General features: G+C 53.8%; 1 protein-coding gene across 7 annotated transcripts in view; it reads left to right on the top strand.

Annotated features, from left to right (window-relative positions):
* Spns3 (SPNS lysolipid transporter 3, sphingosine-1-phosphate (putative)) overlaps positions 1-11,219 on the top strand; it is a 41,295-nt gene extending 30,076 nt beyond the window's left edge. For 5 of the 7 annotated variants that reach the window (XR_012438781.1, XR_002213719.2, XR_002213721.2 and 2 more), the window contains 6 exons: positions 4,244-4,309; positions 4,617-4,806; positions 5,430-5,478; positions 9,568-9,666; positions 9,771-9,942; positions 10,875-11,219. Coding sequence is in view for 2 of the 7 variants with exons in the window: in XM_020185967.2 (XP_020041556.2) it covers positions 4,244-4,309; positions 9,568-9,666; positions 9,771-9,942; positions 10,875-10,939 (402 nt within the window). In the remaining 5 variants the exon portion in view is untranslated. The remainder of the gene's footprint in view (positions 1-4,243; positions 4,310-4,616; positions 4,807-5,429; positions 5,479-9,567; positions 9,667-9,770; positions 9,943-10,874) is intronic. The other 2 variants (XM_020185967.2, XM_020185966.2) reach the window with 1 other exon arrangement.
* Positions 11,220-14,929: the final 3,710 nt, after the last annotated feature.

Genomic DNA, 14,929 nt, shown 5'->3' with positions numbered 1-14,929 from the left:
CAGCCTCTGGAAACCAGGCGGTACCCTTGTGCCTGATACCAGTCCCTGCAATTACAGGTTGGCAGGCCTAGGTGTAAAGTGTGCCAGCTGGTGCAGCAGCTTGCTGGTGGCCAGTCTGTGCCCTGGTCCTTTGTCCTGACTGGCTCAGCCATGCTGGGCACAGAGTTGGTCCATAAAGGGGGATGGTTGGATTTCAGGTCTTCCCCAGTCACCAGGAGGGGGACACTGATTTTCTTTCTTCCTAGTGGGGCCTAGAATCCATTCTTTGGAGCTCAGAGATCAGTCAGTACCTAGTTGAAAGACTGAGATGGGCCATGATTGAAGATTGTGACTCTCCACCTTACTGGGGCTGACTCTGCCCTGGGATGGATGCCTTGTTTTCCCTCCCTGATCCCTCCTGAAGCCTACTTCTTTGTGCAGGTGTGTATGAGGAGAGCTGTGTATGTGTGAAGGCACAAGTGTGTGAGCTGTGTGTGTGAATGTGCACCAGGGTGAGGGCATGAACATGTTTCTGTGTTTGTGTGCGTGTGTGTGTATGTATGTATGTGTGTGTGTGTGTGTGTATGTGCCTCTTAAGAGACCAGAGATATGGGGGGGGGTGGAACATGTGCTAGGCTATTCCTCAGCAAGTGCTCCCTGGCCTGGGCCAAGACTTAATGCTGCCATCTGTTGGCTTCATTACTTTGCCACGTGTTCTTTGTTTTTGTTTTTATTTTTGAGTAGCTGGGATTACAGTGAGGGACAGTGCCACACATGTTTTGATATTTTGAATGTCGCCCCTGTTACTTACATGTGTGTATACTTGTGATGTGTGAGTTTCCTAAGTTATGAGTGTGTGTGTGTGTGTGTGCACGTGCAGGTGTGTATATGTGTGTTAAAGCTCACATGTGAAGCCTTGTGTCTGCTTATATGTGCAGGTGTCTGTACATGCTGTGTGGCTGCTTGTGTGTGTGCATTGTGACAGAGTGAGTATGGGTATGTATGTGTGTAGGCCTCTCTGGCCAGGGATGACTACAGCCAGGAATATCCATCATGGCTTTCTCAGTTTGGGGCGGGGGAATGGCAAAGGCCAGGGCTTTCAGGCTCAGCCTATTTCTCAGGCTTCAGGCAGTGTTCCCAGGCCCTCTTGCCCTGGAGTGGGAGTGGGGGTGGGGTGGGGGAGTGGGGGTGTGGCACAGGGAAGCCACACAGGCTCCAAGGAGCAGCAGAGGGCAAAATTGGATTTCCCTTTTGGAAGTCCCCTCTGGGCTGCTTTGTGTGTGTGTGTGTGTGTGTGTGTGTGTGTGGCCAGGGGGGTGGGTGATGGTGGGGCCTGGGAACCTGGTTGAGGAGGGGGAAGCCTGGGCCAAACCAGAGACAGTGAATGTGAGGAAGAGAAAGACTAAAGGACGGAAGGAGCAGGAGATTCTGGGAAGCAGAAGGGACAGAAGTTGGGACCAGGGTGTGAAGGTGAGGAAGCAAGGCATACAGGGTCACTCCATGCGGCATCTGGTCTGGGCTCACCCTGTCCCCCTGAGCCCAAGGAGCAGCACCTTTGACAATTTGCTGGTGGCCTGTCTATGCTGGTTCCTAGCCAGTTTAGCCACACTGGGCAGAAACAGTGATGTAGGAGGATGGACACCCTGTCCAGAATGAGTTTGGGAACCTGGCCAGTGTGAGGTATGTGGCTGTCTAGGGGAGCCTGGACTGCAGGGCTGGATACCCAGGTAGGAATAGCTTTGAAGTCAGCCAGATTCTGCAAACTGGAGCTCTTTTTGTTTGTTTGCCTTGCTTTTTACTTGAGGAACCTAAGTTTCCAATCAATCATGGACACCATTGGGCTAAGGCCCAATTTGCATTCTGCCTGTGGGAAGCACAAATGTGCATAGTGAGACTACTAGCCTCAGGAGCGTGGTGTGTTGGTGTCATAGGAGCCTGACTGGGTGTCTGGACCCTCCACCATGGTACAGTCCAGGAAATCAAGGCCTAGAGGCAGGGACCTCCCCAGCAGGCAGGATGGGCCTTGGCATCCACCCCATAGGTCACACCCCATTGCTGCAGAGCCTCTCCTGGAGCCCAGGTGGCTGGGCCTCTGCTGCCTCAGGAGCCTCTGTAATTATGGGATTAGAAGGCGGCCTCCCCCAAGCCGGCCCTTTGCCCCTCAAAGCCGCAGAGAAGAGCTGAGGATTTGGTGGCGCTGGGCCGGTTTCCAGGTGTCTGAGGAAACCTGGCATCTTTGGGTGGCTTGATCAGCCTGAAAGCCCCATTGTGGCTGCAGCCTGCCTCTGATGGGCTCTATTTTGGGGTCAGGATCCACCCTGTTGCAGCTGGAGGAAGGAAAAGGTGTATTTCAGTATGTCCTGTGGGTGTGGAGGAGGGGCAGGGGAAAGACGAATGGGGAGGCTGTGTGACCATGTGGCTTTGGCTGCTGGTGTTTGGCCTATGTGGAGGGAGAGGACCCAGCGGCAGGCTGATGTGTGTTGGGAAGACAGGTCTGGTAGTTCAGGTGGAGGTGACCTTGAAGACATCACAGGAGGGTGGGTGAAGTCAGGCTGGACTTTCATGTGGTCCCAGGAGGCTGAGTTGGCAAGCTCTGTCAAGTTGGAATGTGGGTCTGCAGCCTGCTCAGGCCCCGCCTGGGCCTTGCCCAGCAGCAGCTTCCTGATTCCTACCACTGTGGGTGCCTAGCCCATGTCCTAGGCCCAGAGGGAGACCCACCCTGCCTTCAAGGGCCTCCCAGTTTGAGTGCCAAGGGCCAGAGGCTGTTTTGCTTTGTTGCCCAAGCTGGTCTGAAACTCCTGGGCTCAAGAAATCCTCAAGCAGCCACAGGGAGTTGGTTACACTGAGAGAACACACAAGCCTCTTGATCTTCTTGGCCTGTTCTGCCTTCCCTCTACCAGAGCCTGTCATGTTCCTGCCCCACCCAGTGTGGTGGGCACGGTCTGGTCTCTTGCCTCTGCTTATGAGGGTCCTCTGCCTGGTGTGCTCTTGCAGTCCTTCTCAGCCCACCCTGAATCTGACTGGCTTTCAGGGCTCTGCCAAGGCCCCTCATCCCCAGGGCTCCCTCCCATGTCGTTCCCTGTGCCATCCTTCCCAGGCACATGATCACTGGAGACTCCTGCAGCTCTTTGTGCTGAAGGTTTTCTAGCTCTCACTAAGCACAGGCAGGCCAGGCTCAGGGGTGAGGTTTCCTTAGGAAGGGGCTGAACTGGGACAAGGGTGTAATGATGTCCACCTCATCAGGTTACCTGACCTGAAGGGGTAACAAGAGTGAACGTGCCTGGCACATTGTGAGTGTTCAGGTGAGGGGTCCTTCATTCCTCTACCCTTGTGCTATCAGGCCTCTGAACATCAGACCCTTGAGTCTCTGACCCTGGGCTGCCGGGCACAGCCCCGTGACTCCAGGAATGGCTAATTCCATCCCTCAGTAAGCTCTTGGAAGCGCTGAGAAATGATGCTTTTTTTCTTGCAGCTTTATTAAACTCTTCTTGGGTAAGGGGAATGAGTATTGTCCCAGTCCCTTGGCATGCAGGAGGAGTGTTCAAAGGCCGAGGGAGACAGGCCTGCCGTAGCCTGTGGGCTCTAGAGAACCTCGGGAGACGGATAGGGGGTGGGTGCTGGACAGGGCCAGAAGCTTCCTGCTGCAGACTGGCTTTGCTCTGGGCTAGCTGGTGACTTCAGACAGCCTTGGTCTTGACTGGGATTAGTCTCACTGTCTAAGCAATGAGTGTGTGGTAACCCTGGAGGTTCTAGGGGTCTGGGAAAGGGGTGGACTAGGAGAGGCCAGTTTTGGGATGCATAGGGCCAAACTGGTTGGCTGAACACAGTAGGTATCTTGCCAATGATATAGGTCTTATGGGAAAACAGAGAAGGGGTGGGCAAGTCCTGATCAATCTTTCAGCCTTTCTCCTCCAAGTTTCCTCAAATTTAAAAGTGGTTTGGGAGTCCTGGCTGCTTCCTCCCCATGGGTGGCCACAGCTCTGTGTCCTGGTGGCTGTCTATTGGGGTGAGTGTGATTCTTACACCTGGGCCTTGGTGCTCACTTGGGGTTATAGCTGCTGGCCTGGCCCACCTGGGGATGTTTACCCACTGTGATACTGCTGGAAGTGGAAAAATTGTGGCAGACTACTCCTGCCTCATCAGTCTCGATATTGCCCTCCTCTGTGGAACCTCAGTTTCCCTTTCCACAGGAGAGAAAAGACACTGTAGGCAGGCTCGTGACTGAGGTGGGGGGTTCCTCACTCAGGCCATCCTCTGTCTACAGGTGTTCCTGGCCCTTGGGGAGCTGCTCCTATCCTGCAATTGGGCAGTGGTTGCTGACATCCTGCTGGTAGGTGTGGGTAGGTGGGGGCTGGGACTGGGGTCTCTTGTTTCTGTCCAGCTCAAGGTTGGCCCTCTCTTGCTGACAGCCTGGGGATTGGGTGGGGTGTCAGTGACCATGGGGTCGGGGGCCAAGGCCACTGCAGTTACCTCAGATCAGAGGCCCCTGACATTCTGAAACATCTCCTTTGACCATCACCCTCATTTTGCCTGGACCAAGGTCGTGAGGTACCAGGGTTCTGAGTAAGACTGATGTTCAGGCTTTCTGATTCCTGGGCCCTCAATCCTTGTTTCTCTGCCATGCTGCTTCTGAGCAGGCAGACTCCATGGCCTGCTTTCTGGAGAGTACAGAGGAGCTGCTGGACTTCAGGGAAGTAACCACTGAGCTCAGCTGGGTCCAGCCCACCCCACCCCATGTGTCATGGGCTGGAATGCAAGGGGCTGGCTCATCCATCATGAGGTCAGATGCTGTGCTGACCACACTACTCTGCTATGTACATAATCCAGGTGGGCCTCTCCCTGAACCTTGCATTCTCTCTCCCCACCTCCTCCTGGGGGACAGGCAGGGAAGGTTTTGGATACTGCTGAGGGCTGAAGGGTTAAGCCCTTGCTGATAACATGTCCTCAGGCCTAGGAGCTGCCTCCTGGCAGGCTAGTACCATCTGACAGTGGGCACAAAGGAGCCTGGCCAGCCTGCTGTCCCAAAAGCTGTCTGGGGCAGGGGGGCGCTGACTTGGATTCGGGGGTACACTTGGATTTCAGCCCTGCTTTTGCTACTAGCTATGTGACTTTAGGCATGTTACTTTGTGCCTCTGAGCCTGTTGTCCATATGGAAAATGGGGAAGACAGTACCTACCTCATGGGCTGTTGTGAGGGTGAACTGAGATTCTCTGTATGACATTTTTGCTCAGTGCCTGGAATGGGGAATGGTGGCTAGGAATATCATGGCGATTCTCAGGTTTCTATTTGTTCCTTGTCTATCCCCCAAAGATGCCCTGGAGCCCTAGAATCTGAGTTTGAAAGAGTTGTGGAGATGCATAGTCATCTAATGAGCCAACAACTTGGCTTGAGAACTCCTGTTGATGGGCTGCTCGCTCCCTGCTGAGATGCCCTCTCTTTCCCTCTCCCAGTGGCCCAGGCTCAGCCAGCGTGGAGAGCGCTGCCCTGTCTTTGGCCCTGGTGAGTGGATCAGCTGCTTGGTTGGCGGTCTTCATTGCCCTTCCTCCAGACGGTGGACTTGGCTTCCAGCCCAGACTCAGCCACAGACCTGCTGGACAGTCATGGGCCTCAGTTATCTTGTCGGTGAAAAGGGGTGATCATAACTTGCTTGGTGGGGCAAGCAAGAGCCTGCAGGAAACCCTCCACCCCAATATAGCTTGTTCTCTCTCAGGCAGTTAGAACAGAGCTGGGTCTGCCTTCCACCGCTTCTACCACTGCCCCCCGCTGTGCAGTTCCTTTTTCCACATGATGGCCCCACAGACATTCGAAGCCTGTTTGTGTCCCCCAGTGTCTGTGTTTGCAGGAATGATTAACCTGGCAGCGCTAGGCTCTTTATGAGCTGAAGAGGAGTGTGTGTGCCTGGTGGGGAGAGGTGAGGGGGGTTCCGCCCGCCAGCTGTAGTCTGACCCATGGGGGAGCTGGCTGGAAGCCCAGGGAGCCGACTGACCAGGATCTGGTCCAGTTCAGGACTCCCCAGGCCCTTCTGTGGTATGGAGTCCTCTAGCTCCTCAGCTTAACAAGGCCCTCTACCCTGGCAAGCTTCTTGCCCTCTTTCCCAGCCTTCTCACCTCCTGAAGCCTTTCCATGAGGTGCAGCCCCTGGAGCCTTGTCCTCTGTGCTGCTGATTCCCTGGCAGAGAGTGGGGAGGCTCAGGAGGGGGTGATCTAGGAAGGACACATGTTGACAAGAGGAGAGGACAGAAAACTGACCTTTCAAAGGGTGGCCAGCTCAGCCTCCCCAGGGGACAGAGACGAGAGAAGGCATGGGGAACCAGGGAGGAGCAAGGCAGCAGGACGATTGGGGGAACTGTGAGCAGGAAGTGGAGGAAGGTCCCATTCACTGGCCTGTGCTTGCTTCTGAGGTGGGAGGTGAGCTGGTCTTTGGGCAGGTGGAGGGAGTGAGGAGGCCCCAGGGAGTGTGTGTGTAAGGCACAGGATGAGCTGAGCAGGGGCTGATGTTCAGGTAGATAGTCCTGAGTGGAGAGGGAGCCAAGAGGGTCTAATAGGAAAACAGAATGGAGAGACTGTGGGTTTCTGGGGGGATTTGGAGCCCAACCGTGAGAATTCTGCAGCAGTCCATCTGTTTTACTTTCAGCCCTAATGCTGTGTGAACTTGGCCAAGTGACTCAACCCCTCTGAGTCTCGGTTTCCTCAGTTGGTAGTACCTACCAATTATGTTCCAGACTATAAGTAGAAAATGAGCTAAGGCCTGCACTACACACATTCCTGAGGACATGATGGTGGCCTCCCTGGGGGCCAGGTCAGTTCAGGCAGTGCGCTGCTCTCTTTGATCCCTAATCCAGGACGGAATCCAGATTCTCTCTGGAGAAGGGGCCTCTGGAGCTGTATGGTCCAGTGGCTTTCAACCTTCATTCTGCATTCCAGGCATTCTGTCCTCAGCATCTGGTTTAGTGGGTCCAATGAAGTTCCCATGACTCCATCCAGGGTTCCTCAGTGCACACCTGGACAGTCCCCTCCCCAGTCCACAGAACCTTTGTCAGTTTCCCACTACCCCCTTGTTCACACATGCTCCATGGGTGCTCACTCCCACAGCTCCTGCCTCCTCAGGGCTTTGTGTACTTGTAAGTAACCCACATCTGGGCCTTCCCCTGGACCTGGAGGGTCCTGCTTCTTCTAAGGCTGAGATGGTGTCTCTCCTATCACTTGAGCCTGTGCCTCCCCCAAAGCTGCTTCTGGGGGCTCAAGCTCCCTCCAAGCCTTGCTGTCCATCTGGGCTCAAGCCTGCCTACTCCAGCTCCTCAGCAGACCTTCTTAGCCCTCCAGGGTCCTTCTTGCCCTTCCCTCTTTCCCCTCTGCCCTCTCCATGTTTCCCTGCCCAGCCTCCACCCTCCAGGAAGCTGTCTGCTCACACACCTATCTCACCCTCTCAGGGGTGTCTGGGCACAAGGGCCAAATGGAGAGCACAGGAGGCAGGCTGCCAGGGAGGCTGCAACTGGTGGTCACTGCTCTGACTTTCTGTAAGCCCCTGGCTGGTGCTGGTTTTGCCCTGGACTATAAAGGGATCTGTTCTTTTGAGAAGGGTGATCCAAAAACAGAGGTATTTTTCTCTCAGAATAAAGTGAGCCTGGAGTTTTGGGAACCCCAAAGCCTCTCATTTAAAAATTAACCCTGTGCTCCCCAGGTGCTGCTAGGCCAATCTTGGCCCCTGACTGTATGGAGACAATGGGGACCTAGAGTGTGAGGGAAGACCTATGTCTCCCACCATTGGTAGTAGCAGCTGGTCTGAGCCTAGCACATTGTGGATCCTGAGAGGGAAAGGGAGGAAGGCCCCAGCCTGCCTGGGATCCACATGGACCTTTGCAGACATTCAGGGCTGTCCCTCTAGGAAGCCCTGCCTAGTCCTACCCATCTCCCCAGAAAGGCCAGTGAGTAATCGCATAATTATGGGGTGAGAAGGAAGTCCTGGGGAAGGTGCAAAGCTGTGGTCAGGTCCTCCTCAGGCCAGTCCAGGGATGGCAAGAGGCCTGGCTTCTCTTACCACCTGCACAGACTGGCTCAGTGCCAGTGGCCCCAGATGGACTGTTACCTAGTGACTGTGCTTTGCCCTGCCCACCCACAAGGCTGCTTTCCACCAGACCCTGTCCTCTGTGCCTCTGAGTTCCTGCCTCTACCCTGTCTCCAGCTGGAGGGCCTTTGCCCCATTCTCTACTAGTTTCCAATTTGTCTCCTACTCATTTGCAGGGCTACTGACAAACCTGTCCTCTTTAGCTTTCTGACTTCTAAACATTCTGTAACAAGCACATCAGTGTTGCTGGAAATGCTGGCTTTCCCTTGCCCATAACAGCAGCTTCTCCCTGGAAGGAGAAGGCCTAGTCTCCAATCTTGGCCCCGTTAGTTCCTGGCTGGGTGACTGTAGGCAAGTTACTTACCCTCCCTGTGCAGGTTTTTCATCTATAAAATGCAGGTAATAATTACATCTCCCTCATGGGTTTGAGTTTGCTACATAAAATGCACACAGGAAGCATTCAATAAGTGTCAGCAATTATTATCATTGTTATTATTCTCTGACGGGTTCAGATTGTGGACACTGGGGTTTTGGGGACAAGACTCTGGACGAGACCCCTGCAGCTGCACTAGTGGGCAGAAGCCCTGGGTCTGGCAGTTTCTCCTGGGACCTGCAGTCTTCCGGAAGGTTCTACCTGACTTACTTGTTTGGCAAACTTTCACTTGTACCTCTGAGCCTCATGTTTTCCTCTATTCCGAGAACCCCAAGAGAAATGAGGGTCTTTGCTGCTTACATAGTATAGGGAGGAAGGGGGTGGACCAGTTCTAGGGGCCTGCATTCAGTAGGGGTGTGCGTGGGGCTTAAGAGCTCATCTAAACTCTGAGAGGGATTCATAGAGGAGGTAGCCCAAGGGTAAGTCCCATATGACCAACAGAGATGCTCCAGCTGGACCAGAGAAAGAAAGCGTTCTGCCTGTAGGGCAGATGTCCACAGGAAACCTCCGGTGGGAGCCAGCTGGGTAACAGTAATGAACATAACCCTTGAGGCAGATACCAGCAGTATCTCATTTAAAAGTGAGGCCACAGAGGCATGGAAAGGTGCCCAGAGTTACACAGCTGGTGGGTGGGCGTGGGATGGGACTGGAACCCAGGCAGTTTGATGCCAGAAGCTATATCCTTGGCCTCCTCTCTCTATTGTATGGAGACCTGTGTGCTTCCCCAGCTGGCTACCCGCATGTGCAGACACATGGCTGTGCCCCCAGTAATTTGTCCAGTGCCTCTGGACTGGGATACTGCAGACCCACCATTGTGGTCACAGCCAAGCCTGGTCCTGGCCCAGTTCCAGTGCAGACTGTCAAGAGGGGTGACCATGATCAGTGCTGTGATACCCAATTCCTGGGACCTGGTGAGGCCTTCTGAGCATCTCTGGCCTTGGCGATTCCGCTCCCATCCATTCCCTTTACCTGGCTAGCCTGTCAGCTGGCCAGCCTATCACCTCCAGGCAAGTGGGAGCAGGAGGTAGGGAGAGGTACCCACTTTGCTCTCACTGAGGGGAAATCTCCTCTGGGGCTTCTGTGTTTTGCAGTCCGTGGTGGTGCCCAGGTGCCGGGGGACAGCAGAGGCGCTTCAGATCACAATGGGCCACATTCTTGGAGATGCCGGCAGCCCCTACCTCACAGGACTCGTAAGAGTGTCCAAGGGTGTGGGGTGGAAGGGTCTGGGGGAGGCACCACACTTCCTAAGGCCCTCTGGCCTTCTGGCCTCGCTGACTTGCTCCCTCTTCTGCAGATCTCCAGTACCCTGCGTGCAAGGCGCTCTGACTCCTACCTGCAGCGCTTTCTCAGCCTGCAGCAGAGCTTCCTGTGCTGTGCCTTTGCCATTGCCCTGGGTGGTGGCTGCTTCCTACTGACTGCATTGCACCTGGAGAGAGACCAGGCCCAGGCCTGGCAGCCTGGCACAGGTACTTCTGCCCCCTTGCATCCATCCCAGGCTTGGAGTAGGGAGCCCCAGCCATCTCTGAAGGCCCTGGCCAGTTTGTTCATTCATTCATTCAAAAGCATTTCTTACACCCCTGTTGTATGCCAGGCAAGGCTGTGGATGCTGGGGAGTGACAGAATCAGGCCAAGTCTAAGCCCTCATGGAACTCACACTCCACTGGCTGGAGACAACTCAGAAACAGAAAAAGTGGGAGATATAATCTGTTCAAGGTGATAAGTGCTATAGAGAGACCTAAGTCTGGACAGGGAGTGAAGAAGGACAGGTGGGGGCAGGTTGCAATTGTTGATAAAGTGATTAGAGAGGCCTTTGTTGCACTGGTGACATTGGAGTAAAGATTTGGAGGAAGTGAGGGAGTGAGCCATGCAGCTCTCTGGTAGAAGGTGTTCCCCGCAGTGAGAACAGCTAAGGCCCTGAGGTGGGAATGTGCCTCACATGTTGAGGACTGACAAGGTAGCCAGGGTAGCTGGAGCAGGAGTGTGAGGGGGATAGTGACAGGCAAGAGGGCAGCAGTAACAGGGCCAATGTGTGTGTGTGGGTGTGGGTTTGTGGGTGTGTGGGTGTGTGTGTGGGGAAATCCTTACAACTGAGGTTTCCAGAAGAGGAACTGCAGAGGGTCTGATCTGCATTGCAAAAGTATCACCAGGGTTACTGTGTCGAGGACAGATTATAAGGGCAGAATTGGGGCAGTGAGGCCATAGGAGGCTCTGGACTCCTTTAGCAGGAGAGTTGTGCTAAAACTCAGTGGTAGCACTGAAGGTAGTAAGAAAGGGTTGTATCCGGAATTTATTCTGCACAGAGAACCTAGAGGATTTCCTGACAGACTGTGGCCAGGTCTGGTTCCCAAGCCTCTCCACAGCCTATGGAGCTGGCTGAGTATCTTTTCTCTTTCAACAGGTACCCTGGACGGCAAGAACAAGGAGCGCCATGGCCTGCTTTCTGGCACCAGCACCTCCACATAGGAGCCCTGAGGCCCTTACTCTGCAGTGAGGAGGTCCCTAACAGTACCAGTACCTCTGCCCTTCATGGCTGTGACTCAGAGACCCCAGCCTAACTGCACCTGTCACTTGTTCTCCAGGCTAGAGGGCTGGCAAGGCCCAGCAGCTGGCTGGGGATTGAACTGTTGGTGCTCTCTAGGGAGACTGGCCTGGGCCTGCATCCAGCACAAGGCCCCTCCTGCCTACAGGCCTCAGCCTGGCTGCCCACAGCCTTGATTAAAGCAGGGCCAGTGCAAAGCTCACAGATGTCAGGTCTTCAGACAGTCCTGTCATTTACAGCCTCACAGAATCTCTGCAGGAAGGGGGAGGGGGAGAAGAAGAGCGGGGCAGTCCAGGCCCAGGATGTATGGTGGCTCACTAAAGTGGAGACACTGAGGGGAGCACTCAGCTTGGGCCTCTAGGTGTTCCCACCCTGGACCCAGCTTCTCCAGGCTGCAAGGTCGTGAATCCTCCCTCTAAATAGAAGGTGGTCTTGGAGATAAGTTTGCACTCAGAGCTGGTGTGGGGGTGTGCCCCTCAGAGGAGTATCCAAGCCTGCACAGAAGCACAGCAGCTGCCCCTGAACCACGTGGAGAGCCTGACATGGTTGTGCCCTATCCTGGGTACCCCTCCCCCTCAGCACTGTCTGTGGCTCTGTGGGACCTATACACGTAACTGGGTTCAGAGCAGCTGGGCTCAGCGGACCCTGCAGGAGATCAACAGCTTCCAGGCAGGCAGCAGTAGGGAGGCATGTTTCTTCTCTCCCTGAACCAGAGCTTCCATCACCGCCCCTGGAGCCTGGCCAGGTCATTACTCCCTCTCTTGTTGATTGCCTCTAAGCAGCCATGGGTGGAGCAGTGGCTCTGGCCTCCTGCACCACCTTGCCTGCCTCTGGTCCTTGCCTGCCTCATGGGTACCTCCTTGACTCTCACTGTTGGCTATGACAGGTCCCAGACTCTCCAACTCAGCCCACACTTTCCTCCAGGGTCAGCCCTCCTGAAGAGCAAGCATCTCCAGGCCGACCAGCCCTGATCCAAGGCTTGATACCTAGAGCTCATGAAACAGCTACCCTGAAGTTTCGAGGAAATGCATCTGAATGATAGTTCGCTTCCCAAAGAGGAGGCAGCCAGTCTGAGCTGGAGCAGAATTCCATTCCCCCTCAGCATTCACTGGCTGTGTGACCAGGGCCACCTCCGACCTCTGTCTGAGCTCTATTTGATTCCCCAGCTCTATTTGAGAGGTGTCAAATGTAGGTTTCTAGCCCAGGCCCCATGTGATTCTCCCAGGTTGGCTCTAGACCCACAGAAGCCCAACTCCAAAGTCTGAACATTCCACCTACCAGCCCTGGGGAGCTGTGAGGCTCAGCATCCAGAAATGGGCAAGGGATCCCTGAGAGTTCTCCCCACCCCCCTTTCCAGTGGCTGAGGAGGAAGATCAGAAATCTTATCCATGCCAATTCTGCATACATATATTGGTATGCCTTCAAGGTGTCAGGTAGTGAATGACACTTGAACTCTGCCCTAAGACCTCCCAGTCCAAGGCAGGACAGAGATCCCTGGGCTAGTCCAAGTGAGACACTCCTGTGAGAAGGGACCACTCGGAAGCCTTCCAGGAGCTGGTAAAAGTGGGAGGTGTGGGGGAAGGGAATCCTAGGTGAATGGAACAGGACAAAGTTCAGGATGTGAGGCAGAAGACGTGAGGAATCACAGAAGTGTGGTGTGACTGGAGAGGAGAATGTGTGTATTGTTGGTGGGGAGAGGAGGACCTGGGCTTCTGCCCTCTGATCCAGGGTACTCCAATGCTGGGTTCCTGGGCAAGGCAAGGTGGTGCTTCCCAAGATGCTCAGCTAGGAGTTTATAAGATGTCATCTTCCAAAGTGGTCTGGGGAGAGCTGGAGCGCTGGGACTGGCTCATCTTGGGAAGGACGGAGACCAATATCTTGTCTGAAGACAAAGGTCCTAGCTTTGCTCAGCTCCTATCTCCTGTCTTTTTGGGACTGGTCACAGTGGGCCGAGGTCACAGGTATGGGTTCTGTGACAGGTCTGAAGAGCCTGGCCACTCAGGCGAGAGTGGAGGAGTCTCATAAACAACACATCTTACCTGCCTGAAGGGTACTTGAGTAATCCCAGTCACCGATAGATACACTGGACTCGTTTACTGGGAATGTCAACAGGAGGGAAAATGCTGCTCAGCGAGACAAGTCCTGAAGCCTGACCTTGCTCACTTCAATAACTTGGTTTCCAGGTTAGACCCTGGCTGGCAGGTGTGCCTGTCCATATGCATGTGTACTCGAAGTGGCTCACGCTCATCTCTATGTAGGTGTGTGAGCATGTGAGGGGTGTTTATAGGGTATTCATAAAAGCTCTCCTTCCTCTCTGACCATAGGCTTGGAGCATTGATACCTACACCCCAGCCCTGGCTTGTTCACCTACATCACCATTCCCTGAAGTGTGTGACTTTCCCCCATGCCCGGGTGGTCTAGAGGTTGTTAAGCTAAGAAGGTCTGTAAAGAAGAGCTGGCAGGAATCACTGCTAGAGCCTGGCTTTACTCCCATACAGGTTGCTGAGTGGCAGCATCGGCCCCTCTGGATGGAACGCATTAGTATGGGCTGTGGTTTGTGTGCAACAGAAATGGACTGACTACCTTAAGTAGGAAAGGGGTTTATTGGAGGCATATCAGGAGCTTACAGAATTGATGGGAAGGCTGCAGATTCTAGAGCCAGGGTTGCTGGGCTACTTTATTTGGAGGTCTTCATTAGGTTTCCAGACATTTTCCCTATTCTTTTGCCACCTACTCAAAATTTAAAGTCCTGTGCATGAGACTCCATTTGGGGTGGCTTGGACCCCGTGCCCATGCCTAATCTATAGTTTCATTAAGACCAGGAAACCAGAGCCCTGTTAGGAAGAAGAATGAATGAATTCTAATTATCAAAACAAAGCAGCAAGGCTGACAGTATTGCTCAGTGGCAAAGTGCTTGCCTAGCATGCTTGAGGCCCTGAGTTTGATCCCCAGCACTGAAACAAACAAACAAACAAACTAGTAATGAAAGAACAAAAATGACAAAAATAAAGGCAGTGTCTACTGCAATGATTCTAGGCAGGACCCTGGCCTTCTTTGAGCCTCCGCTTCTCCATGGGCTGGGAAGAGTCTGGGCTCGATATTCTTTAAGGGAGTTCTCATTGCTGATTGTCTCAGTTCATGATCGATGGGAATTGAAGCTTCTGTAATTTAGAAAGTGTTTAAAATGTTCAAATGATAGAACAGGAACTCCTGTTTTAGTGTGGACTCAGAGCCATCTGTTCTGAGCAGGAGAGAGAGGCAGAAACGAAACGTTCTAGCAAAACTCATGAGGCAGGCCCAGGCTGGGGGTGGGAGGAGGAGCTCCAAGGAGTCCTCAGCTTGACAACAGCAGGAGCAGAGAAAGGGTGTCATCTCCCCAACCAGGGTGGTGACCTGCAGGGAAGGCTAATCAATGGGTGGAAAACAAGTGGCAGGTAGAGGCTAATGGAGGGTGGAGTGAATCAGGGAGAAAATGTCTTTTCTAGAAGGGTCAGGAGGGGAACATGGCTGGTTTCTGAGTCAACCAGAACAAGAGATACATGATGCAAACTAACACACATTTCCTGAGTCTGCTAAATGTCGTTTACTCATTCAGTCAACAAACATTCTCAAAGCACCTCTTCTGTCCTGGATCGTGAGGATGAATCAGATAGGGTATGGGCCCTTGAAACTCACAGTCTGTTGAGGGGACAAGGGTGGTGGTGGACTCTTACACACAAACAATATTAGAATAGTAAGTACGGTGTAGTGGAGGGATATGCAGGTTAATCACTAGTCCAGAGGAGGAAATGACCGGTTGGTTGTTCAGGTGGGTCAGGGAAGGCTTCCTGGAGGAAGTCATATCTGTGCTCAGTTTCTGAAGGACCAGCCCCAGGAGTGAGCTAGGTAGGCACTTCAGGCAGAGTCCAAGGAAA

Source organism: Castor canadensis, chromosome 11 (assembly GCF_047511655.1).
Source record: "Castor canadensis chromosome 11, mCasCan1.hap1v2, whole genome shotgun sequence".
Classification (NCBI taxonomy): domain Eukaryota; kingdom Metazoa; phylum Chordata; class Mammalia; order Rodentia; family Castoridae; genus Castor; species Castor canadensis.
Note: the sequence above shows the minus strand (reverse complement) of the source record. Positions and strands in the feature narration are given on the sequence as shown.